Source organism: Impatiens glandulifera, chromosome 5 (assembly GCF_907164915.1).
Source record: "Impatiens glandulifera chromosome 5, dImpGla2.1, whole genome shotgun sequence".
Lineage (NCBI taxonomy): Eukaryota > Viridiplantae > Streptophyta > Magnoliopsida > Ericales > Balsaminaceae > Impatiens > Impatiens glandulifera.
Window position 1 is genome coordinate 16,461,045 of NC_061866.1, and position 27,941 is coordinate 16,488,985.

The 27,941-nt window shown below is 32.9% G+C and overlaps 1 protein-coding gene across 2 annotated transcripts in view; it reads left to right on the top strand.

Moving 5' to 3' along the window:
- Window positions 1-10,060, top strand: part of LOC124937569 (protein PIR) — a 39,882-nt gene extending 29,822 nt beyond the window's left edge. Inside the window, exons 24-30 of one of the 2 annotated variants that reach the window (XM_047477853.1) lie at window positions 885-1,028; window positions 1,392-1,479; window positions 2,413-2,540; window positions 7,685-7,892; window positions 8,553-8,725; window positions 9,292-9,489; window positions 9,638-10,060. In XM_047477853.1, coding sequence (XP_047333809.1) covers window positions 885-1,028; window positions 1,392-1,479; window positions 2,413-2,540; window positions 7,685-7,892; window positions 8,553-8,725; window positions 9,292-9,489; window positions 9,638-9,838 — 1,140 coding nt within the window. In that variant the 3' untranslated portion in view covers window positions 9,839-10,060. The remainder of the gene's footprint in view (window positions 1-884; window positions 1,029-1,391; window positions 1,480-2,412; window positions 2,541-7,684; window positions 7,893-8,552; window positions 8,726-9,291; window positions 9,490-9,637) is intronic. The other variant, XM_047477854.1, reaches the window with a different exon arrangement.
- Window positions 10,061-27,941: the final 17,881 nt, after the last annotated feature.

The window sequence follows — 27,941 nt, forward strand, 5'->3', positions numbered from 1 at the left end:
TCAAAGGAAAAAACATGGCATTGCTAAGATCAAAGGCTTCATTCTTCTTACTCTTGCAACTATCAAGAAGAAAGGAATATGCAACGGATGGGACTTTTTTGAGCTTATTGGAATATAATTTTCTGTAATTGTGTTCCATTTTTTCTTTTCCAGTGTTTTTGTTTTTGTTTTTGTTTTCTTTTGAATGTTTCTCGCTTCACAACATTTTTCTCATTAATGAAAAGTTTACCCTTTATTCAAAAAAAAAGAAATTAAAGTTTGAAAAATCCAATCACAGGAAAGATGAAAAAAATAAAAGAAAAATTTGGTGTTCATAATTATATCAGTAAACATAGTTTCATCATTTAAAATTTGTTGTTCATAATTATATCAATAAACATAGTTTCATCATTTAAGTCTATAGGATCAGCAGAATTCATTTATGAGTTCCTCTTTTGAATAAATTTATTTTTATTTTTCTGGAGGTTCGGAAATGGAGTTAAGGAATTATCATCATAATATTCTCAGTGTGATTTATTGCAATTTTGAGAAATAAACAGAAATTCGTGCTGAGAAGTATCAATGGTGAACCAACCTATTGTTCATGGTTAGCTCATGTTAGACATACTACATATGGTGCCATATTCTATGTTTTGATGGTTGATAAGCTTATTTTAAGTGTTTTGTAATGTATATTTTACATTATAATAGTAATGCATTATATTCTATAATTGCGAAAAAAGATAAATTGCCATGTAAGTGGTCATTGATTAAAGTTTGAGAGATGGAGAGAGAAGCTAAAGGAACTTTAAAAATAAATAAGATAACTTATAAATTGTACTTATTATCGTTATCTATTAATTCAAGTTTGGCTAACTCATTTGCTCATTTGAAATGATATAAAGGATTTGAATTCAGCACACCAAAGCTTTGCTCAGTTGCATAGTGGATTCTTTGGCATACCACACATGTTCTCTATTGTCAGGCTTATAGGATCTAAGTCATTACCTTGGCTTTTGCGTGCCCTACTCGATCATATTTCAAACAAGGTATCTTCAAGAGTACTTTAGTTTTCCACAGCCTTCAATTTTGTATAATTTGTTTGTACATGTGTAGATTTTGATTCAGCCTTCAATAATTACCTCATTTTCCTGCATTTAATTTATGTGTATGAATGGTTTCTCACGATGCTTGTAGAAATGCTGCTGGTTGACAATCCTAAGAAGAAAAAACAATTTTTTAGGCTCTCTTAGAATTTATTGTTGTTCTTTGAAACGATTGATACTTATATAAGTATATATTGAATGTTGATTGTTTGCTTTAATATTGTTGTGCTTTGAAACTATTTTTTCAGGAGGACCTAACAACTAAATCCTTGTTATGTTTATAATGCTCTCTTTGCTCTATTTCAGGTTAACTCCCTTGAATCAATGATTGCAGCATTACAAGATGCCTTGCCCAAATCGAATGGGCTTCTTCCTTTTGATGGTGGAGTTGCGGGTACTCAAAAGCACATACCCTTTTATTTCTTCTTTGTCATTTATGCTTCCTTAATCTTCACATTTTCTTCTTTAAACTTCTAAGCATCCAGTTTTTTGTATGTCTACAAAGATGTAATATATGTTGAAGGGTGCAAATTTTTTGTTTACTTAACTAATTTAGAGGGCTAGCTAGTCAATTGTTAGATTAGCATTCTGATATTGGATCTACCAATCCTATGAAGCTCATCAAAGTGGTTGTCTAGCTCCTCTTTTCCAACCCTCTAGTACATTATTATTTAGACAATTGACTCTTATTTAGCTTCCCCTAACTTATGTTTTGACTCGATTAAGGTATATTTTGAGCTATTATTCCACTTGAGGTTTTTGCATTTTGCTGTTCATGCTTTTGAGTACTTTTGCTTCGATTCATAACTTATGGCAACTCATTTTGTAACTTGTAACTACGTTTTTTTTTGTTTCCACCACACTTTTGCAGTCATCGCAAAATTATGGATTAATGAAAAGATTCCATCCTTTCAAAACTACTATGCAAATGATGTATTTTGTTGAATTATGAGGATTCTTAGGGTGGAATATGCTACACCTCAATACAAAGAAAGTGGTAATGAGGTTGATAGACAAGGGACTGTGTTAAGAATGGCATTATTAGTCAGAAGCGTTATTTAACTTCAAAGATGGTCATTCATTTTTCTTATTATGGAATTCCTATCTTTTTGTTGCTATTATATCATAGTTTCAGAACGAGTCTTGAGCCTGTCTCTCTAATGAAACTTATTGTTACAGTGTCCATGTCATAAATATTTTGCTCTCTGCTTCTATAGATATTTTTATGACTTGTGGAACTCGGCTTCAAAATAAGTTTACATTATTTCCATCAAACACTGTGTTGCTCTAATCCAATTGATACAAGACCTATTGCTTGTGTTGTCAGGTTGTTTGAGGCTTATCAAAGAGCAGCTTAACTGGGGATCAAAAACAGAGCTCAGAACAGAGGTCCTACGTGGGATTAAGGAGATCGGGAGTGTACTATACTTGATGGGACTTCTGGATATTGTCCTGGTTAGTTAATTTAGTTCATTATATAGTCAATCTAGTCATAAAGAGGAATGCAATAAATAAACTTGAAAACCATGCTGACTAAAGGATAGGAAGGCACTTCTATAATAAAATAAATTGCTCCTTTGTTTGCATAAATCATCCCAATGTTCTTTTTCTTCAATTTGACCTCATAACTTCACTGCTGCAGGGCATGATTTCTATATGCATAAGATATATTTTATTATATTACTGTTTAAAATACTTTTTTCTGCTAACGTTGGTGATGAGTAGCTGTGATGCATTAATAGATTTAAGGAAGGGAATTGAATTAAGGAAAGGAATTACCAGTATATTTTAATATAAAAGGATAATTATCTAATTAATAATTATCCTTTGGCTTTAGTACCTTGAATCTAGGATATAATAACTATGTAAAATACCTTGATTATAGAATAGAATCAGTCCCTAACATATCCTATGATTTCTAGTATAGGTTATATTGTAATTACAGTATATAAAGGGTATTACCCTTAATAAAGTTGTCACATTTTTTACTCATAATTTCCAATGGTATCTGAGCCAAAATTGTGCGAAAACCCTAAATTCATCTAAACCTAATTCTTTGCCTACGGGAAAATATGACCGGACTTGGGGAGAGATCTCAAAATTTACGTTTGAAGTGTGTCCACTCTACTCCTCGATCCACTATGGATTCATTCCAAAACCCTATCACCAGCTACAATCGTCCCAGGCAATCCTATCATGTTTGGAATGGGAAAGGACAAGGACGAATGCCTGCTAGAGGAGATGAAGATCCCTGTTAAAGTACATTTTACGTATAAGTTGTGGAAAATAGACACAACCACACTATTATGTCATGGGTTGTCAATTCATTGACTACTGTGATATGAGAGGATTTCCTACTATATGTAACTGCTAAAAAATTATGGGATGTTGTCAGAGAGGTCCATTCTAAATCTGATAAACACAATAAAAGTGTCTTAGATTAAAGCAGCCCCTCCATGTGTTAAAACAAGGACAAATGACAGTGTTTCAATTCTACTACAATCTGAATCGATTCTGGCAACAACTTCACATGATGAAGATCTTTGTATGGAAGCATGCAGATGATGCACCGACATACAAGAAAGAAGTTGAACTAAGAAGAAATTTTAAATTCTTACTAGGGATCAACAAAGTATATGACATGATAAAAGGAAAGAGAATGCCTACCAAGTCTTAGAGAAGTGGTGCTTGAAGTAAAAAATGAGGAAATTAATTATTTTGGGACAAACTAAACTCAATCCACTGCCCTAATAGCCCAATATCCAAAGTTTGAGACTCAAAGAGCATCACAAAGAAAGAATGGTGCTACAAGATGGCAAGACATACCAAAGGGAAATGTTGGAAAGTCCATGGAAAGCCAACTGATTAGAAGAATGGGGATGAGACTTAGATGAAAGTGAAGGGGATGTGAGAGATCCAAACTCATTCTTCCTATTCATTCATTCATAACTTTTCCTAATCTTAATCTCTATCTTTTTATACTCACTCCTTAATAGTCTAAGTGGGCTTATAATACCCAAACCCAAAGCATATGAAATAATTATATCAAAGTGGCCCATGGCCTTAGGAATACAAAATAATAACACGTGACAATGCTTTCCCCTCAACTTCTCGCATTCATGCGAGAATCAACCGCAGTTGACACTTGTGTCGTTGATAGAAACATGAGCGATGCAAAATATTTGAAAAGACTGTAGAGTAGGGTCCGGGTTATATTTTTTAAGGCTTCTTAAGTTTAGATTGTCGTCTCCTTATCATTATGTGTAATACTCCTCATGTCCCATGGTACTACACTTGAGAAGATTGAGAATCAAGATTCCAATTGGTTGTCCATGTTGATCTTGAAGTCGAGAAGATTCTCTTTCCTACACTACTATTCATGATGAGGATCAATTAGTGTCCCCTTTGATTATTCTCGAGGAGTATGTACCCAAGTCCAACACTATTACGGAATTTGAGGATTCTAATCTCGACAATTCTGATAATAGCACTACTACTATACATGATGTTTTTTTTTTTATCGAAATGAACCTATGTTGTCTATTTCAGGGAGTATCTGGACCCATTCCTTGTTAACATCGGTCAATCCACGATTTTCAAGTGACTTTTTTTTAACCTCACTCAACAAAGAAACACAATGTCTTGCTATCATATGCACATACAACACCACATCTCCTCTTTCTATCACTACAACAACAAATGTATTATTTTGTTCCCTATTTGATAGAGGCAAACAACATGACTATTCAGATCTACACAATCCTTGGGAGCAAGGATTTCATAAGGAGGAGCAGTAGCATGTGACATAAGTACTACCTACTACACAGGGGATGATAAGCAGGCGATAATCTAATACGCTAAACTTACAAAGCCTCATGACCCAGGCACTGCTATCCAGTCCTTTAAAAATATTTGCTTCGCTCGTGTTAAAGTCAACGATAACACACAAGTGTCAACTGCTGTTGTGACTTATTCTCACGTGGATGCTAAAAGTTGAGGTGGAACCATTGTGACATGTTATTATTTTAATTAAGACCAATGAGTCATTGTAATTATCTTATGTTTTTTAATTTGGGTCATTAAAAGCCCGCTTAGATATTAAATTGTGGGTAACTGGGTATTTAAGAGATAAAGAGGTTAGGATTAGACTATGATGAACTTTGTAAGGCACATTATATTTCCCACTCCTTTCAATCTTATCTCACCTCAGTCTTCCATTAATCATCACTTTTTAACACTCCTCTTCCTTACCTCCTTCTTGAATCTATTGCGTATCTGTTTTTAACCATTACAAATTACTACCACAAGAAAGTCGTTCGGCCGAGCTTCTTTCCAATCCCTTTATTTTGTTCGATCCGACTTTTTGATACCATTATGACCTAGTCATATTTTTCGTGTTCTATCTGGATGGAAGTATTAACTGAAATTTCCTAATCAATTCTATAAGTATTACTTGTGAACTAATATGCAACAGTTGTTAAAAACTGGTCTTGTTCATAGGTGTCCACTTGTATTGAGTTTTAGACTCCAGATCCAGTATGGTTGGGTTTCCTGCTAATAACTTTGTATTGAGAGTCTTATTTTGCTTTGGTTATCCAGAGGTGTATATTCCATTTTGCTTGTTCGACTAGGAGGCATTTACCTCGTCCCGAGAGATTCCTTCCGGCAGATCGAGGACTATGTACAGATTATAAATGTGTTACTAAGTTCAATAATCTGTTGTGTGTCTTTCAAGAGATGGTTGCGAGGAGGAAGATTGGGAGTGCTAAACTAGTGTCTGGATTATACATTCTCACTTGGAAGCCACATCCCAGATCTTTTCCCAACCCTTTCAACTCATTCTAACTTAGTATTTTGAAATCTATTAGTAGCATTTAACTTAGTATTATTGACTTGCTCATCCTAGTTTTTTATATTTAGCCAAACTATTACCTAATTTGTTTCATTATAAAATCATAATTTCTTTTATTGTGAAATGTGTGAATAGGCTAAACATACTAAAACTGTTTACCTGGATGTATCCTATCTTCCTACACATCCTTTCTCTCTTATTCATAGTGATGTGTGAGGACTTCAAGAGTCCTAACTTCATCCGGATCTAGATGGTTAGTCTCTTTTCTTGATGATCATACTAGCATTGCATGGGTTTTATCTATTGAAAAAATGGTGGCAATTGTATTCAAAATATTTCATTTGCTAGTACAAATCTAATTCAAGACCTCCATCCATTTTATAAAAATTGGTAATGGCAGAGAATTCCTTAACTCCACCTTGAGTCCTACCTCCCCAGTTCTTGTGTGAATACACCCCAACAGAATGGGAATGCAAAAAGGAAAAATAAGCCAGAGCCCTCATATTCACTACAAATATACCAAAACCATTTTTTGGAGATGAAATCCTAATGGCAACTTACTTAATACTTTCGTCCTAAAAAACCCACATTGTATTGGAGTATTTTCTCTGTTCTTAATCACGACCAATGTCTTCCGCTTCCTCTGCCATGGCCGGAGCAGCCATTGATGCAGGGCTCTGATAGGCATGTCCACCTTATTTATACTTTAATCAAAACTTCTTAAGTTCACAGACTTGCAAATAGAACAAAAATGGGTACGATTTTTTTCCCTTACTTAAACCAAACAGAACCCAATAATTCCTCTTTACAACATGTTGTCGATTAAAAAGACAATTTCTAAGAAGATGAAGAAACCAGGCCAATCGGAAATTATCCCCTGTTGTTGATAGTTAAGGAATATGAATTCCATCTGGAACGAAAAATTCTTGTTCTGCGTCAACAACAGTCTTCGGTTTACTTAACCAATATGCCCCTGTTTTCATGATTGAAATATAAACCATGAGTTGGTTTATAACAAATTGGCTGGAACATGTGCATCCTTGTCGTAACCTAGTGCATCCGCCTTCCTCTCTTTCCAATCATCTCCAAATTTGTCTCCCTTCTAGGAACGCTCATGGGATTCTAAACATTAGAGTCGTCGTTCTTCGACGAAATCTAAACATTGTGAAGAAAGAGTTGTTTAAGAGAAGTGGTTTGTTGGTCAATATGTAGGAACTAAACCATTATCAGGGGAAGAAGGGTTAAGGCAAGATCTGTCATCATTTGGCAACGGAGATATGAGAAAAGGTAAAACAGTTTTGGCTCCACAACACTCCAGCACCGCTTCTATGCAACTCTTCAGACTATGACAATCCAGTTGACACCACTCTGAAGGCCTTCCATGACACCACTTCGAGAATATGGACATCGACCTTTTGTAACAATTCAATGATTTTCCAGCTCCCTCCCAAATTGAATGAGTGAATACAAAACTTTTCCAATAAAAACAACTTAATACTACCCACCAATGACAAAATCAAGGCAAACTTGCAGTTCTATAAGTTGTATTTGTAAATGCTATGAAATATATACAACTTTGACAAAAAAAACAAGAAAGTTTTGAGGATATTTCAGGTTAAATGTTAGATTAAGTATATATCTGTTGCAAACTTTTTCATTCAATTATATTGGAGTGGCATATGTCTAGGTAATATTTACTACACCTTATTTACATGTCCTTACTTTTTTTCATGTCAACATTCAACAGAGGCAAGTAGATACTGTCCATTTCATGCAAACAGCACCTTGGCTAGGGTTGGTTCCAGGTGCAGATGGTCAAATATTGCAGTCTCAAGAAGGAGGAGATAGTCCTATTGTTACTCTTTTTAAATCCGCCGCAGCTGCATCTGTCTCAGCACCTGGACTGTCAAATTCTGCATTGTTTTCTACCATATCAAAGCAGGCAGAAGCAGCTGGTGTGTACTGAAAATTATATTTTTTTCACTTTTATACATCTGATGCTATTTCTTCAAATTATTTACGATTCAGATTTATTTCAAAATCTGGAACGAAGTTAGGCCGTCTGACCCATATGTTCATTATGTGGTGCCCATCAGTTTAATAATATTGAAAGTTTGAGTTGGGAATAATTTGATAAAGGTTAAACCAATTATCATTTTAGCCAGTTAATGGTCGACTTTATGAGATTCGTGACCAAGTATCATTTTAGCTAGTTAGATGGTCGAAATAATAATTTTTTAAAATAGAAAAATTGAATTTGTCACCCATGGAGACTTCGAAAAACCATGGTGTAGAAAGTATTCTGATGCCACGTTGATTTTTGTCAAAAGGATATTTGTTATTTCAAAATGAGGGTTGAACCTTATATAGGTAGGTTAAGTCTAACACTTAACCTAATAACATATTACTTAACAGATAAACTGTTCGGTACAACACTTGTTTCACGGATAGATAGTAGGTAGTGTTACTAGTATTTAATGTTTTGTTGTGCTTGGAACTTTCTTTGCATTTAATTTTCATTTGTTATGCCAATCTGACAAGATCTGGCCATAACTATTTTACAAAAAAAAAATCATTAATCATCTTACAGATTGCCTATTTGATCGTTTTTGCAGATCTGTTGTATAAAGCTAATTTGAACAGCGGAAGCGTGCTTGAATATGCCCTAGCTGTTACAAGTGCAGCCCTTGATAAATACTGCAGTAAATGGAGTGCAGCTCCGAAAACGGGTTTTATTGATATTACAACTTCAAAAGACTTCTATCGCATTTTTAGCGGCCTCCAAATTGTGGGTCCAGAAATTGAACATATTTGAATCTAATTCAATTGATTAATATCTCTCATCTTTAATGTATTTAATCCTGCTCCTGATTTAATCAATTAGGTTTTCTCTAGTTTTCACATCTTTCTGGTATCCAATAGGGTTGATCTTGAAATTAAATTTGCAATCTTCCATGCACTAATTTTATCTCATAGAGGATTTAACATATGCTTTGTGAAAATGTGGTTATAGCATATATGTCCAATTGTAAATGTTGTTAAATTATGAAATCAAATAAGGGTGGCTCTACTAAAATCTCTTAAAGGAGAGAGTAAAAAGTTGTTGTACAGGCCCACTAAAAAGTTCCTAACCTGGTGTAAGGCAATCTCCATTAAAAAAATTTCTGGCCATTATACTACTGAAATTAACAAGTTACAGGAAAATTGAAAAATCAGAACATATAAATTACCAAATTCGTATTTCAACATGTTCTTGTATGTTCTGTGTAGAGATTAATCTCAATAGATGTTATTTTCCTTAAAGTTCAAGTGGAGTGAAGTTGGCTAACTCTGGCTATTGTGAATTAACTGCAGGAGAATCTGCAGGAACAGGTACAGTCAACTAATCATGAAGTGCTGGGAGATTCTGTAGCTTGGGGGGGTTGCACCATTATATACCTGCTTGGCCAACAATTGCATTTTGAACTCTTTGATTTCTCATGTCAAATCCTTAATGTTGCCGAAGCAGAATCTGCATCGATCATTCATGCCCAGAAGAATGCGTCTTCTCAGGTATTATTTCATATCCTCTTTTGTCTGCGAAAATCCTACTGCTTTAACTGATATTCTGGATATCATGCATGAAATGTATGTTGGTTTTAGTTTTGATATCCTTCTTATTTTTATACCTGAATTTGATTCTTATACCATATTTGGAAAGGGTGGTGGTTTGGCAATCCTACTAGAAGCTATGAAGAAGGCTAGGCGACTAAACAGTCACGTGTTCTCAATGTTGAAAGCACGTTGCCCCCTTGAAGACAAACAAGCATGTGCTATTAAACAAAGTGGTGCCCCTCTCCACAGAATCAAGTTTGAAAACACTGTCTCCGCATTTGAAACATTGCCACAAAAGGGTGCTTGAGGAGCATAATATTAACTAATTAAAACTGGTATGTTTTCATTCATCATCCCCCTAGCTAGTAGTACATTTTTGTTTGTTTGTTGTGCTTATATAAATTCATGTTGTAAGGGCTTGTTTATGAGGTTGGTTGGTTCTCTGGCTGGTTCTTTAAAATTAATGGAAGCTAGCTTCATACCTCTCCCCACTCTAGTGTACTGTTAATAAAGGGTATTCTTATTTATTAGAGGACGTGTGTGAAACATAATTTAATGACTTTGTTTGTCAGCACAACTAACTGATGTTTGGGCATGTGAAAATAGGTAGGTTTTTATCAGAATAATCTGAAATCCAAATCGATTATCTCATTTATTCAAAAAAGTTATTATTTAATATATATATATATATATATATATATATATATATATATATATATATATATATATATATATATATATATATATATATATATATATATATATATATATATATATATATATATATATATATATATGGGTGAGTTCAATGGAATATGATATTGCATTTGATTTTGTTACTAGCTAGATATACAATTTTATATCTAGTAATGGCATAAATTAGAAAAAATTAAAAAATTATATCACTGACTCTCAATTAAATAGTTTTAGTTTTTAGATTCTAAAAAAAAGTATATTGAAATTTACAGTGCTTACATAAGAAAAATATTATAATAATCAGACATGAAAAAAAAATAAACAAAAAAAAGTTTAAAATGATTGACTACCACTGGTAATCTATATAGTACATGATATTTTAAATAAAGTATATTACAACCAAATAAAAGTTGCATGAAAATTTAAAATTTTATAGGAGTGAAACTTATTAAAAAATAGTCCAAAGATAAGATAGAAGGTTAAGAAATGACAATTGTTGGATGAATTAATAGTTGATTAATACATAATGATTTAATTTAGAATTAATATATCTTCACACTCCAAATCTTTAGATATATAGTCAATTTTTCTTGAAAAATAAAAAAAAAGTTGATATTTTAGTCTAATTAAATTATTTTTGATATTCTTGACATCATTAACCTGTTAGTTTTTATAAATTTTGCATTTATTAAAGATTTGCGTTTAATTTTAAAGAATAGTCCTAATAACTTTTTTGTAAAAAATGTTCAACAACAATATTATATTCAAATTTCACGATTTTTCGAGTTAGTTCTCATGTAGGTGTCTGTTTTTTCGAATTTTAAGTATTTTTGAAAAGTGATGTTTGAATCACCCAAAATAGGCCTACAAGAGTCTGTTTGCAAATTAATCATTTATTTTAAATATTTTAGTCTAGTATTTCAGTACGAACATTATACTAGACCGAATATGTTTATTTTAATTATTTGGGTGTAAAAATAGGATGTCCGCATTCATATTATATTATTATATTTTATTTTTTTAATTAAAAACAAAATACATAACAATCTTAAAACAGTTTCCAGTGTGTTAAGTTATTTAGTAGTTTTCGATATTAAAAATCTTTGTCATTTATGTTTCAGAAATACGAGTTGTGATGTTACAAAAGAGATAATAAATGTTGTCTCAAGGATGAGGCTAACTCTGAATTGTTAAAAAGAGTGGTCAATTGGTCATTAGATATAGTTGAATAATACTACTAATTTTTTGTTTGAATTGAGGAGAACTAGTATCACACTCACCGTCATAGTCCCCGCTTCAATATCAACATAAAATATTTCCAGATAAAATCGAACTCGTGACATTTTGGTTTTCTTAAGTCGAGTTTTATGATTGTGCTACTTTGGGGGTAAAAGGAAAAAGACAAATCAATATATATTTCTTATATATATATATATATATATATATATATATATATATATATATATATATATATATATATATATAATTATAATATAAATATTAAAAAACTGTTTTAATTTATTTTAAAATTAATGGTCATTTATGATAATTAATTTGTATAATAATTTAATTTATTTTGAATAAAATAAATGATTTAATTTCAATTAAAATTAACCATATATATATATATTGAGTGGTTGCCTAAATTGTTTGCTTTTTTAGGTTGAATCCAGAAAAAAAATGAGTTGTTGTCTGTTACACTTCCTATTGTTGCAAGCAGGCAAGCAGCTACTTTAGGAGCTTGCAATTGAAACACATTAAATCAAACTTTAGCTCAATTAAAGTAGCTTGCAATTGAAACACATTAAATCAAACTTTAGCTCAATTAATATGTCAGATTTAAAATAAGGAATAAAAAAACATATTGTCCTTAGCTTGTTTGTCCTAGCAAGACTAATTGTGTTGGCATATCGTGGCTTAAGAATATGCTTGATTGATTTGAGAAATAATATGACATATTTGTCGACATGATAATAAGCAAACGTGCACTCGTAAATAAATGTTTAAGCGATTTGGACCAAAAATGTTTGAAATGTTATGATTTTTTTATTTATAAAAAATCATGTGACGGGATGATAAATATTTTTTTCTAAAATATTTTATTTTTTTTAATTAAAATAATGTATTAAAATAAATATTTTAATTGATTTAACAAGTTAGTTTTATATATATAAATTATGCGAAAAATATTTATATATGAATAAATATTATAATATCTTATATAGAAATAATGCAGGAATGATTTATTTAATTAAATATTCACCATAATAATTATGGTATTTATAGTATAATAAATATAACAAAAGATAATTTTGTAAAAGAATTTTGTGGTCTTTCTTGATTAGAAATTTTGAATTAATTCACACAGATGTGTGTGGTTTAAAAGGTACCAACACGAATATGAAGTAAATAATTTTGTTAATAATAACACAAATTATTATTGTGTATAATAAAAAGATGAATTTGTATGTTCTCTATAAAAGATAAAATTGCGCAACTTAACAAAGATAATAACATAACATGAAAATATTTTGTTTTTATTTGCTCAGTTGGTGTTTAATTCGATTTTTCAAATTTGAGAGTTTGAAATATAAAATGTCTATTATTTGATATTATTTTCATCCATATAAAGAATTAATGTTTTCAAAATGATTTTATGAAATAAAATGAAAAGAGAATTTAGTTTATAAAGTCTTTAGTTGATCATACTATGATTTTAAGTGAATTTAAGTCAATGAATGTGACAATTGTGTATATATTAAATACAATAAAAGTGGTTATTTTATTACGATCTTTTTGTATATAATAATTTTATCGTTTATTTTTTTTTTAAATTCACTAAGGATGTGAGTTGCATTAAACGATGTATAATTTTGTTATCAAATAATATATTGATGTTATTAAATATGAAAGACTTTACGTTTATAAATGGATATGTTTATACTTAAAAATGCAACTGTATGTGTGAAAATTTTCTAAAAATGATTACTAGATTAAACAATGTAAAATGTATTAATAATCTTTTGACATGTGTTGAATTTTTTTTGTGTATGAAAAATATGTAATGATTTACACGAAGACAATAGTTAAAATATATTTTGTCTACTAGTTAGTAAATAATATATTTAAAAAAAAATGTTTAAATTGTAAGCATTTACGAATAATTATGAATCTATTAGAAGATATTCCAAACGAAAAATTCTAATTATTGTGAACATAATTTGAAATTAGACAAACTTAGAGTCAATGACAATTCTAGATATACAAATCTTAAACATAATTTTATTAGACAATATTCTCTAATAAAATAATCACATCTAATCCACTAACTAAATTATTAAATAAAGAGTTAATTTGGAAGATTTTTTTAAGACATTAGTGTACTATAAGTTTGTATCAACATATGCACACTTGAGACCTCAAAACTAGGTTTAATGGGACAACCTAATTGTACTAACTTGAAAGAATATTGTTGATGATTAATCATATAATTAAACAATATTTATTTTGATGAGGATAAATATATCGTTTTTAATGATTTTTTTGTGAACAAAGATAACACATATGTGAGGGAGAAATGAAGTCGCTTCGAAAAAATTACATGTCTCAATTCTAGACCCTCTCAGAGAATAAGACATGTGTTCCATGACCAAAACGGACACAACCATGAGAGCTTGACATTTATCAAAAATAATTTTATGTAAGAATATGTAATTATTTACACACAAGTCAAAATAATTCAATGATATCGAGTCTACTAATCAACTAGTAAAGTTGTATGCTATCATGAGGGAATGTCCAAAGTGTTACACCTACATATAAATAATGTAGAGTTCAACTTTTGAACTTTTACCGGATTAATATTTCAATTTCCATTAATGTCTGAGATTTTTGAAATTAAACCAATTTCATTAATTAAATGGAAATTAGAATTTGGATAAATAAATTAAATGAAATTTAATCCAAATAAATATAAATTCACATAAAATTCAAATGTGAATTTCTGGTGAAATTTTAATCCTAATAAAGGTAAAGGGCCAGGCATGGTGGGGTAGGAGCATCCAGTCGGCAATCTTTTTGGCTTGACCAATCAGTCTTATGTCCTCCCATCTTTCTTCATTTGTTTAAGATGAGTTATATATGTTGTCTTAGACAGCGCGGTCCCACGGGGATAAAAAAGAAATCCCCGTATATCATGTCTTTTTTCAAAGACTGCGTTAGGAGCCGTCGCCCACGAGAGCACTTTGTATATATTTATCAATTAGGACTTGGTGTTGGATCAGAGAATCCCGCACCTCTTGGCGAAAGACCAAAGAAAATAAGGCCAAAGCCATCCTTTCGCTAAATGCCAAAAAGACAAGATGAAATGACAAATGTATAAGATGAAATGTATAAGATGAAATGGCAAGAGTCAAGAAAAGAATTACTAGATGAATTGATTAATAAATTTATTGTTATTTTTTAATTTCCAGTTATATGTATCCCACCACTCCCAACATATATATATATATATATCATCCATTTCATTATCTTTCTAGAATTTCAAATGATTATTCTCTCAACGTCTTTTTTTAACCTAGTTCAGATACTTTGTCACAAGATTCATTGTATTTGTGAGAGTGAGACACTCATCTACGATAAACTTTTGCACAATAAAGAGACGATATAATTATTTTAAGAAAAATGTGTTTTTCACATTTCTTGAATTAGTGTTTTCGTTTCTTCATATATTTTACTTTGTTTAGTTTGGAACATTGTATTTATATATATATATATTTATATATATATATATATATATATATATATATATATTTTTAATTATGGACAAAAATACCTAACATAACCTCATTTGTTATGTGCTCCATGTTGAATCCTCTTGTTTGGTACAAGTTTGAATTTGAAGTTTAAAATTATTTAGCCTTAAAAGTTAATATAATAAAGCATGAATATGAGTATTCATTTAGAGAGAAACCAAGAGGGTTTAAATCCCCATTGAGAAAAATACTTTAATTTCCTCATCTCTCATAAGAGCAATTAATTTTTTCTAACACTGATCTTGTAGAATATTCTTATCAATTATTTCTTACAGAATACAATGAATGTTCAAAGTTTTTTTTTCTTTTCAAGAAGATATTGGTTATACTCAACTTTGGATTGTTTTTTTTGCTTCATCCAATTAGTTTTTAAAATTTTATGGGAGTTTTCTTGATATAGACTTGAATGTTGGGTAGTAAACTATTATCCAAGTCATATATAACAAAGTAAATTATTCAATCTATTACTGAACTCATATTATTTTTATTATGATTAGATTAGGTAACCAATTACATTTTATTTATTTTGATAAATTAAATTTATTCAACAAATATTTTTGTCAAATAGTTTTATTACATTTTTATCCGTTTAACAAATTTGTAATCTGTTTGACTTAATTAACATGTTTTTAATGGTTAACATGTTTTTGTTTTGTTTGACTTGATGAACATATATGACCCACTTACGTGCTGACTCATTTAATACGTTTCAACCCCGTTTAACACTTTTTAATCCATTTAACATGTTTAATACATCTTTTATTTATTTAACACATTTTAATGTGTTTAAATTTGGTTAACTCATTCAATACGTTTTGCTTTATTTAACACGTTTTTAATCAATTAACATATTTTAACTCGTTTAACACGTTTTTGACTTAATTGATACATTTTTTTATTACATGTAAAAAATTATAAACAAGATATTAATAATTAATAAGTTAAAAGTATAAATACAATAAAAAAGTGTAAATGACGACCATCTCCGCCGATTAGTTATAACACCAATCTGCATTATTAGAATAACTAGGAAGATACTCGTGCGATTCACACGGATAAAAATATAAACAAAATAAATTACTAAAAAAAATTAGAATAATATGTATTTCAATATTTAAAATTTTAATAAATCACGAATAATATATTAAAATTGTTAGGATCGGTGTCGACTATAGAGAGGGAGTTCTGAATATAGTTAACAACTTAACACTTTTGATTCGATGTTAATCTTGTGAGGGATTAAAATATGTTTCTATTCTTCATAAATCTTCGCAAGCTCTTTAACGGATTCAAGTGCGAAATTGCTTACTAGATTTGAAGCGACAGGAAAACGAATGCAAGGTGCGGAAAGTAAATAACACACAGAGTTTTATGGATGTTCGGAGATAAAATTCCTACGTCACCTCTTCTTCCTCAATATGAAGGATATTCACTAGAAGACTTTGATTAGTATAAAACACTACACAAATTCGGTCAGAAAACACAGGACTTAACAACCACCTGTGTAAGGCCCTAAAATCCTAATTTCCTACACCTAAATTAACGTAAATTCGATCATAAATGCGGAAGCTCTAGGGTGCCTTTATAAGCTGACCATTGAAATGGTGATCTAAAAGTCGGTCTACGGTCTCGGTCCCTCCTTCCACACGCATCTCTTGCACCATGTTCGACTTCAAATCTTCCTTCACCTGTCATAAAATCCGTGGTTGGATCCACCTACACCACACAAGCATAATGTGTCGATAAAACCAACAAGCATTTAAAAGAAGACATTAAAAGACATTTATACTACATTACATCCATGAGAGTTTTTAAGGGAATATCATCAGTCAATCATGTACAGTTACATACTGAGCCATATTGGGACCCTTAGCCCGGAGAGCTGATCCTCCAAGGTAGGTATCCATCCGTCAATATCGTCAGCCATATTTTGGGAGCATCGGACCACCAAAGCTCATCCTGGTAGCCATCCTCCCGTATCCGTCAATTCCTTCATGATTATCACTTCGATTCCATAGCCCTTAAATTAAAAACATCATTCTTTAGAAAACATGGACTTGCAATGAAAACATGCTTTGAGAACATTATGCATCGTTTATATAAAATACATGAATAAATAACATTGTGTGGGTTTAAAAAATAGTAGAAAAAGTACATGCCTTATAAATCCTTCATTTGTAGGATCATCGATTGGACCACTCGGTCCTAAGTCTTAGCTAGAACCAAACGCTCTTGGTCGGGAAAAGTAGAATTTTGGGACGTGACAGTCTGTTTCTGAACTTCTAGCTAACTCTTTGTTGTACAAAATAACCTATGTTCAACTTACAACACTGAAATTTCACACAGAAAATACAGTAGATTGATTACAGAATGTTCACAATGTGAGCAATTTGCACTTGAGCTTTTTAGAGAGCAAGAGAGACGGAAAGTGAGAGTAACCGAGAGATTTGTCGTTGTACTCTAGTTGCCTTTTATACTTGAATTGCACCAACGGTCAAATCTTCTTCATGAACACGTGTCCTCTTTTCGTTGGATGTACGCCAGATGTACGGGATAGTACATAAGAATATGTTTGTTTGGATCGTGGGCGTACCAGATTGATAGTGCGCGGAATATTTTCTGAGATCATGTTGTACTAGAGAGTACAGCGCGTGCAATTTTAATAATGGCATGCGTGGCAGTTGTTCATTTGTTGTTTGAGCTGACTTGTCATGCTGTAGATAACAAACACTATTGATGAGCTGAATATATAGTCGGATGCTTCTTTAGAGAGCTGTTGAAGCAAGGCATCAAGCGTTTCTTCAGACGGCTACTGAAGCAAGGCTTCTAAACGTGCACTTTTTCAGACCACGTCTAATGAAGTTAAACGACGTCTTCTCACGCAGTGGTCTGATGAAGTTAGACGACGTCTGCTCACACACTTCTTCAAACAATGTTTGATGAAGTTAGACGACGTCTGCTCGTGCACTTCTTCAGACCACGTCTGATGAAGTTAGACGACGTCTGCTCGCGCACTTCTTTAGACCACGTTGGATGAAATTAGACAACGTCTGCTCGCACATGCTTCAGATAACGTCTGAAGATATACGTCTTATGAGCTGTATCTGCATAAAGACAAATTACACAACTTAGTTTTATTCAAATCACATCATCAAAACTATGTTGTACTTATAATACCAATCGTCATTATTAGAATAATTAGGAAGATTCTCGTGCGATTCACACGGATAAAAATATAAACAAAATAAATTACTAAAAAAAATTATAATAATATGTATTTTAATATTTAAAATTCTTAATAAATCACTATTAATATATTAAAATAAAAAATAAAACACTATCATTCCACATTTTATTAACTTCGGTAAAACAACTCATCTTCTCACATATCTCATCATATATTTTTTCTCAATGAACCTCTCATCTCGTGACCTTACACGTTCATTTTAGTCAAATAAAAAATCTCAAACATTATCAATCTCTTTTTTACCCTCACTTTAGCCCATTAATGCTCAATCGACCTCTCATCTCGTGACCTTAAAGCACTCAAACTGGTCAACCATCTCATTCCACATTTATCTACCAATTCAAATCGGACTTTTCATCTCGTGACCTTAACTTTTACTTCGGTCAAATAACTAATTTCTCATATATTTTAACCAACAATATCAATTTCTTTCACAATCGACCTCTATCTCTTTACCTTATTTTCACTTCGACTAATCAAAAATTATTTCATTTCATATTTATCCACCAATCACAATCGACATTTAATCTCTCGAAAACTTTACTTTCACTTCATCAAACAACTCATCTTTTCACATATTTTATAATATACAACCCGTCATTCTTATCCTCACTTCGGTTAACCGTATATCTCATTCCATATTTATCCACCGATTCATAATCGACCTCTCATCTCGAGGTTAATTAAACAACTCATCTCCTAACATATTTTGCAATATATAACCAACCTTCTTTATCCTCAATTTGTCTAACCATCAATCTCATTCCACATTTATCCACCCCAATCATCGACCTCTCATATGTGACCTTACACTTTCACATCGGTCAAATCAACTATATCCAACATCACCAATCTCTTTTACTCTTCATTTTGATCACCAATCCCCAACTAACCTTTTATCTCTCGTGACCCATCTACTCACATATTTTACAATATACAACCTGATTTTTTATCATCATTTTGAATAACTAACCACCTCATTTCAAATTTATTCACACTCTACTCAACTTCTCATATTGTGTGACCTTACACAATTTCATTTTGATTAAATCAAGCATCTCCAACGTTACCCATCTCTTTTACCCTCACTTTGACCCATCAATCCCCCAATTGACCTCTCATAGATCTTACTCAATTCGATTAACCAAAAAAATCTCATTCCACATTTTATCCCACTAATCTTAATCGGCCTCTCATCACGAGACTTTACTTTCATTTTGGTCAAATAATCCATCTTCTCACATATTTTATAATAAACAACCCGACTTACTTATCATCACTTCGACTGACCAGTCCATCTTATTTCAAATTTATCCACCCTAATCGGACATGTCATACTATGACCTTAAACTTTCACTTTGGTACATTACCAATATCTTTTACCTTCACTTTGGCCCACCAATCCCCAATCGACCTCTCATCGTGTGACATACTCACTTCAACTATATATATATATATAAACCTTAATAGTGAAAAAGATATTTTAGTTAATTACAAAAAAAATTGACAAATTTCATTTTTTATTTTAATAATAAATCTAAATAAATAAAATTAATAATTCAAAATTTATTTACAACAATAATAAAAAAACAAGATTAATTGTATAATAATAATTCATTCATATATATATATAATAAACCTTAGTGAAAAATTAATAAATTAAAAAAAAAAATAATTTAAATATATTAAATAATAAGTATTTATTAAATATTTTAACAATACAAATATTATATATAAGTATTTTTTAATTGTTAGTTATATAAATTATATATACATACATAAAATTATAAATATAAATCATCAATCTTAAGTGGTTTTCTAGTTGAAGTGTTAATGCTACATAATAAAGACCATGGTTCAAATCCTATTATAAATAATTTTTAAACTATTAAAAAACATTAATGGTTAATATGTGAAATAAAAAACGTTGGTTTATCAAAGTGAGGAGATGGTTGGATGCAAATGATATTGGTTAAAATTTGCGATGAAATTGGTGGGTGGGTAAATGTCATTCACAAAATTAGAGGTCGATTGGAATAGATGGTTAAAATATGCGATGAAATTAGTGGTTGGGTAAATGACATTCACGATATGGAAGAAGATTGTTTATAGTTTGTTGATTTAACCGAAGTGAAAGTGTAAGGTCACGAGATTAGAGGTCATGTTTAGTTGAAGTGAAAGTGTAAGGTCACAAGATTAGAGGTCATGCTTAGTCGAAGTGAGTATGCCACGCGATGAGAGGTCGACTGGGTCAATTGAGGTGGATAAAAATATGGAATATATACATATTAATGAATTAAAAGGGTTGTACTTGTTTTGTTATGTTAAAGTTCGAAACATACATATAACATTTTAATTCTTTTAAGTTTATGGGCGGGTCGACCCACAATTCGACCCAAATATTAATTTATTGTCACATATATATCCAAATTAACCACAACTCTCGACCCAACAAGCCGAATAATTTGAAATTAAGCATTATTATATATATATATATATTAGTTATTTAAAAAGTTGAACTTATATTGTTAAAAATGTCCAACGTTCATCAAATTTGGTGTTGAATTTAGAATATAAAGTTTTATTAACCTAGTTGGTTAAATGGTTTTACTTATTTTTGTTAGATTGTAAGTTCGAAACATACATATAGCATTTTTTATTTAATTTTTAACCGTTTTAAGTTTATGGGTGGGTGAAACCACAATTCGACGTAAGTATCCATTTACTCTCACATATATATCCAAATTAACCATAAATCTCGATCCGACAATCCAAACACTTTGAAATTATGCATTAATATATATAGATACTAATTGGTATTATAACCAATCGGTATTATTCTAATAATACATATTGGTGTTATACTATATCGGTAAAAACCCATTAATAATACTGATTGGTAGAAAAAACAACCGGTATAGCCTTAAAATATCACCGCAAAAAATGGGTGGCAATTTTTCCGCGTTTATTAGTCATAGTACCGATTGGTTTTTCCACCAATCAATATTTCTCAATTAATTAGTTGTTAAAACCCTTCTTTCTTCTCTTCTTTCCCTATCACTATTTCCATTAATAGTCTTCTTGATCTCCGTTTTGTTCAATCTTCGACCCTTTGCGATCCTCCTCGAAGGCAGTAGCTCGTAAAGCTTGCACGAAATCATGGATGTTACTTCTGATCTCGACCACAAAGATGACCACATAGACCGTATTTCTTCCGCGATCCGTGTAATTTCCGATTTCACCAAGCCTAGTATGTTCTGTCATGTCTTTTTTACTTCATCCTTGTTCTCTCTATACATTTATGTATTATAGAAGCTATAATTGGAGTATCTCTTTGTAGAAATTATGTTACAGGATATAACAACCTTGCCTCTCGATCCAAAGGCTTTCAAGGACACTATTGATCTCTTTGTTGAAAGATACAATGACAAAGATATCTTTATTGTTGTAGGTATTCTCTCTTTGTTTGAAATTGTTAGGTTAGTATTTTCGTAGAAAGGTGCATCAGGGAAAGTAAGAATAATAATCGGAAATGAAAACTTTAATATCATGTTTCTTGTCTGTAGTTTGTGGTTAGCTATGTTGTGACTTACCCGCCAACCTTATCACATTAGCAGGTAGAGGTTGCGATTCCATGACTGATAAACTTTTAGTGAGAAGAAATGGGTTTCTTATTGTTGTCGCTGCCGGTTGAGTCTGCTTTTATTTATTTTTTTCAATATTACCCTATATTGATTGGTTGGATTCCAATCAGTATTACCCTATACCGATTGGTTAAAGTCTAATCGGAATATCTTAAGTTTGTAATATCGAGAGAGCTTCTAGCGACCGGTGACGATCGAATTAAATCAAATTGGTATTTCCCTATATCGATTGATAATTAAGGTATTACCGATCGATATAGAAGCTTTTTTTACTAATTAAAATTAAAAAAAAATCATATTATTATTTATAATTATAATTAAATTAATAATTAACTAAGTGACAATAATTGATCACATATTCGATTCTCAATTAAAATGATATAAATTGAAGTGAAAATAAATTTGTTGGTTCATAATTATTTTGAAATTATAAATTAAGATAGGAAAATAAGTGTCTATAATTCTATATTTTTTCCTATCCAATGAGCCAAATAAAATTGAAAGAAATGTATTATTTTCAAAAAGAACTTGTAACTATTATATCATTGTCAACTACATTTTCAAAAAGAAAAAAAGCTTGGTAAAACTTGAATGCTTTCTTCTTGATTTTGATTAGGTGAGCAACAATTGTGGTTCTAGGCGTGCGAGTTTAGGAAGTAACAGAGATAATACTAATTGAGTTGAATTAGTTGATTTGATACTAATTGATTTGATCACGTATTTTAGGTAATAGAGATAATATCCTGTATTTTAGGTAATAAAGATTATACAATATCCTACGGGTGTATATATATGTGAATATACTCTCACCAAACACACAGTGTTTTTTCAATCTTCTCTCAAGTTTACATATTATGTCATGGTATCAGAGCGAGTTTGTTCCTAAACCCTAAATTCTACCTCGCTTGTCTTTACATCCTGTTCTCCTCTTCCTCTGTCTTGGTGACATTGGTCACTTTCGTCATCATCATGTCATTCTCTGTTAATGATCCTCTCCCTGTTACCACAATGATAAATATGATGTCACTTAAACTTGAAGCCTCCACATACTTGATGTGGCGTCGCCAAACAACACAAATGGCCGAGTGTTTTGACATTTTGGGCCACCTCGACGGTACGACTCTGGCGCTATCTCACACGATCACGGCAGTTAACGGCAATGCCACTGCAAACCCGGCTTACAAGACGTAGCGTCTGAAAGATACACGCCTCCTTAGTGTCATATATACCTCTCTCTCTGCCGACGCGGCCTCAAAGGTTATCGATTGTACATCCGCCAATTAAGTGTGGGAGGCGCTTGAGAGTGTTTATGCCTCTGCGTCCCGTTCTCATCAACTACGGGAGGAGTTGCTATCACTTCGTCGAGGAGATCTGTCCGTTGAAGACTATGGAAAGAAGTTTAAACATCTCTGTGATCAGCTGCATGCCATCGACCGTCCCATTGATGCCAACGATAAAAGGCACTGGTTTCTCCGCGGGTTAGGGGTGCAATTTGTAGGTTTTGTCGACACTAGGATGGCCATCTCTCCAGTTCCGTCTCTACGTGATCTTCTCCACCAGGCTGTACAATTTAATATGATGCTTAAATCCATGGAGGGTTTGTCTCCCTCTCTTTCTTTCTCAGCTGTTCGCCAGAATTTTCAGACGGTTACCCCTAAGTCGTCGTCTCAACCATCGTCTCGCACCTCCCAGCAGCAGTACTCTTCTCGCTCAGGAGGAAACTTTAAAATGGTAACAATGGTTCAAGTTCTAGTGCTTCATTTAATTCTGGTAGTCGTAACAATTCTGGTAGTCGTAACAATTCTGGTGGAAGTGGGTTTCGTCGCACGCCTAGATGCCAATTATGTCGTGGGGAGCACTACGCTGATAAGTGCTCCAAATACTTGAATGCTCTCAACTCCAACTCAGCTGCCCACCTTGATTAGGCGTTCACTTCCTCTTGCAATGTCTCAGATCAAAACCCTAATTGGTATCTTGATTCGGGTGCCTCGGCTCATATGACAAACCAATTTTCATCTCTTGACACTCATGAGCCCTATTCTGGTAATGGTTCGGTTATAGTTGGTAATGGAAATGTTTTAAATATCTCCCATATTGGAAATACTAAAATTTCTGGGGATATTCAATTACTAGATGTACTTGTCGTCCCGCATATCACAAAGAACCTTCTTTCTATAAGTAAATTAACTAAGGATTACCCTATGGATGTTCTTTTCTCTGACAAGTTTTTCATGATTCAGAACCGGCTCACAAAGAAAATCCTGGCTCAGGGAATGCGTAATTAGGGACTTTATCTACTTGATCGGGGTATTTCAGCTTTGGTTGCAACTATTAGGGTCAAGAGGTTGAAAGCGAACTTTGATCTGTGGCATTTACGCTTGGGGCATGTCCCAGTTTCTGTTATTTCATTGTTAAATAAGAAGGGTTGTTTATCTATTACTTCAGTTTTACCAAATCCTAGTCTCTGCTCTTCTTGCCAGTTGGCCAAAAGCAAGCGTTTACCATTTTCACTAAATGACAAACGTGCTACTACTGTTCTTGACTTAATTCATTGTGATTTGTGGGGACCTGCACCTATTTCCACTTCTGATGGGTTCAAATATTATGTGGTTTTTGTGGATGATTTCTCTCGTTTTTCGTGGATATATCTTTTGCGTACTAAGTCCGAATTTTATAATGTGCTTGTTCGGTTTCATGCTTTCGTTTGTAATCAATTTTCTCAAACCATTAAAACATTTCAGACAGATGGGAGTACTGAGTTTATAAATGGAAGGGTTCGTGATTTTATGCATCTGCAGGGTATACATCACCAGATTTCTTGTGCTTATACACCACAACAAAATGGCAGGGCCGAATATAAACATTGTCATATCTTTGAATCTGGTCTATCTATGTTATTTCATGCTCAGGTGTCGGCTTCTCTTTGGTTTGATGCATTTGCCACTGCCGCCTATGTCATCAATAGGCTACCCTTTGTGATACTTGATAACATTTCTCCATTTCAGGTGTTATTTGGTTATCGTCTAGTTATGATACTTTTAAGCCTTTTGGTTGGCGTGTCTATCCGTATCTTCGTGACTATGCTGCTCATAAATTGGAACCTCGTAGTCGGCCTTGCGTCTTTCTAGGTTATAGCAGCACGCAGAAGGGCTTTCGTTGTTTTGATCCGGACTCTTCTCGAGTCTTTATCACTCGCCATGCTCAATTCGATGAACTCCAATTTCCTTTCTCACGAGTACCATCTGTTACGAAAGTCACTGACCTAGATATCTCGACGTTTCTCGATATCTCATCTGACTCCTCTCTGGCTCCTGTTCACCCTATACATTGTGTTTCGGTTGATGACGTTGCTCGCTCACCGTCCTTGGTTCTCGATGAACCTCCTTTGGAGCCACCTATTATTGATCCTATTGTGCTTCATGTTCCTGACATTGAGCCTCCAGCACCAGAACCACCCTAGGACATTGAGTCTCCAACTCAGGCTCCTCGACCTACTCATCATATGATCACTCAAGCTCGTGCTGGTATTTTCAAGCCACGTTATCTAGTTGATTTAGCATCTTCTGCCCTTCTCTTAGCTCTTGTGGTCACCTTTGAGCCCCGTGGCTTCAAGTCTACTGTTAAGCTTCCTTAGTGGCTTGCTACCATGCAAGAAGAAATTGATGCTCTTCGCTCAAACTCAACTTGGGATTTAGTGCCTCGACCTTTTGGCACTAATGTTGTTGGCTCCAAGTGGGTCTTTTGTACAAAGTTTCTTGCAGGTGGGTCAATCGAACGTCACAAAGCTCGTTTAGTGGCTTAGGGATTTACTCAGGTTCTTGGTTTGGATTTCCATCATACATTCAAACCTGTTGTGAAGGCAGACACAGTTAGGATTGTCCTGGCCTTATCTGTTCAGCATGGATGGCCTCTTCACCAACTTGATGTTAAGAATGCCTTCTTAAATGGGGTTCTTCACAAGCCTGTCTTCATGGCCCAGCCCCCTGGCTTTGTTGATCCTCGGTACCCTGATCATGTTTGTCGACTGAAGAAGGCACTTTATGGTCTTCGCCAAGCTCCCCTTGCCTGGTACCAGCGTTTTAACTTGTTTCTGTTCAGTCTAGGTTTTTTACAGAGCCGTTCTAATCTGTCTCTATTTCATCTACATCAGGGTAAGACCATTATATATCTTCTCGTGTATGTTGACGATATTATTGTCACAAGCAATGATCTTGCTACCCTTTGTCGGTTCGTCACTGATACTGGAAATGAGTTTGCCATCAAGGATCTGGGCTCCTTGAGCTATTTTCTTGGTCTTGAGGTCTCTCACACCGATACTGGATTATTTGTTGGTCAGGCCAAGTATGCACTTGATATTCTTGAGCGTGCAGACTTGGTTGAGGCGAAACCTATTTCCACCCCATTGACGATAAGTGAATCTCTTGTCAGTACAGGTCCTTCTTTCAAGAACCCCACATTATACAGATCTCTAATTGGTGCTCTGTAGTACTTGACCATCACTAGACCAGATCTATCTTATGTTGTCAGCTATGTTAGTCAGTTTCTTTAGTCGCCTACTGAAGATCATTTTTTGGCTGTTAAGTGTATCCTTCGCTATGTGAAGGGTACTCTTCATTTTGGTCTCTTGTTCACTAAGCGTCCTGACTCTTCCATCTTGGGATACTCTGATGCGGATTGGGTTCGTTGTGTTGAGACTCGTCGCTTAGCTTATGGGTACTCTATATTTCTTGGGGGCAATCTTGTTTCTTGGAGTGCAAAGAAACAACCAATGGTTGCTCGTTCCAGCTATGAGTCCGAGTATCGGGCAATGGCCAATGCAGCTGCTAAACTTGTTTGGGTTATTAATCTTCTTCGGGAATTGAGGGCTCTTCCTTCTACTCGGCCAGTTCTGTTGTGTGATAACAAGAGTGCTATTTTCTTAAGTCAGAATCCTGTAGCACATAAGCGAGCTAAACACATTGATCTCGATTATCACTTTTTTCGTGAATTGGTCTCATTTGGGCGCATTTCCACTAAGTTCGTTTCCTCTCATCTTCAGCTTGCAGATATTTTCACGAAGAGTCTTCCTCGTCCGGCCTTTGAATTTCTCCGGTCCAAGCTTTGCGTGTGTCTTCACCCCACGCAGCGCTTGACGAGGGTAATAGAGATAATACTAATTGAGTTGAATTAGTTGATTTGATACTAATTGATTTGATCATGTATTTTAGATAATAGAGATAATATCTTGTATTTTAGGTAATAGAAATAATACAATATCCTACATGTGTATATATATGTGAATATACTCTCACCAAACACACACGGTGATTTTTCAATCTTCTCTCAAGTTTACATATTCTGTCAGGAAGAATACTATGTTTCTCTTATTAGTCGAAGGATACTACTCATTTGGTCTCGGTTGAAAAAGAAGCAGAGACTGGAGTAAAAACAACGATAAACTAAAACATTAGTCAAAGTTGAAAATTAACACATTAGTCAAAGTTGAAAATTAACATTTGTCATTTTATAGGAAAGAGAAAGAATAAAAATAAAGAAGATTACCGAAAAAGAGAATCGACAAGTATATAACCAGCAAACGACCCACCTAAGGCTAAGATTATTATTCAAACTATAAAAATTCGAGAAAACAAATTCGATTAGACTAAACATGGTACCAAATTGAACAAAATATAACACAATTTCAAGTCTTAATGATGTAAGGAAATAAGAAAGTTTTTAATACTAGAAAACCATAGAGAATTGAAAAAATGAATTTTCACTATTTTAGAAAAAAAATATAAAAATCTTCTTTCTCAATTTATACATTTCATATTTGTTTTTTTATTCAAACAAGCCATTTTTTATTTCTGCACAAAAGTTGATACCGGAAGCACAAACATCACTCATCAAAACTCTAATTTAGCGGGGGAGAGATCTACTACTTCCCTCCCTGTGCCCTTAAAATTTTCATTTGAAATATCATTAAAATGATGTAGTTTAAAGTCTTTTATCGGTGTACTTTAATATATG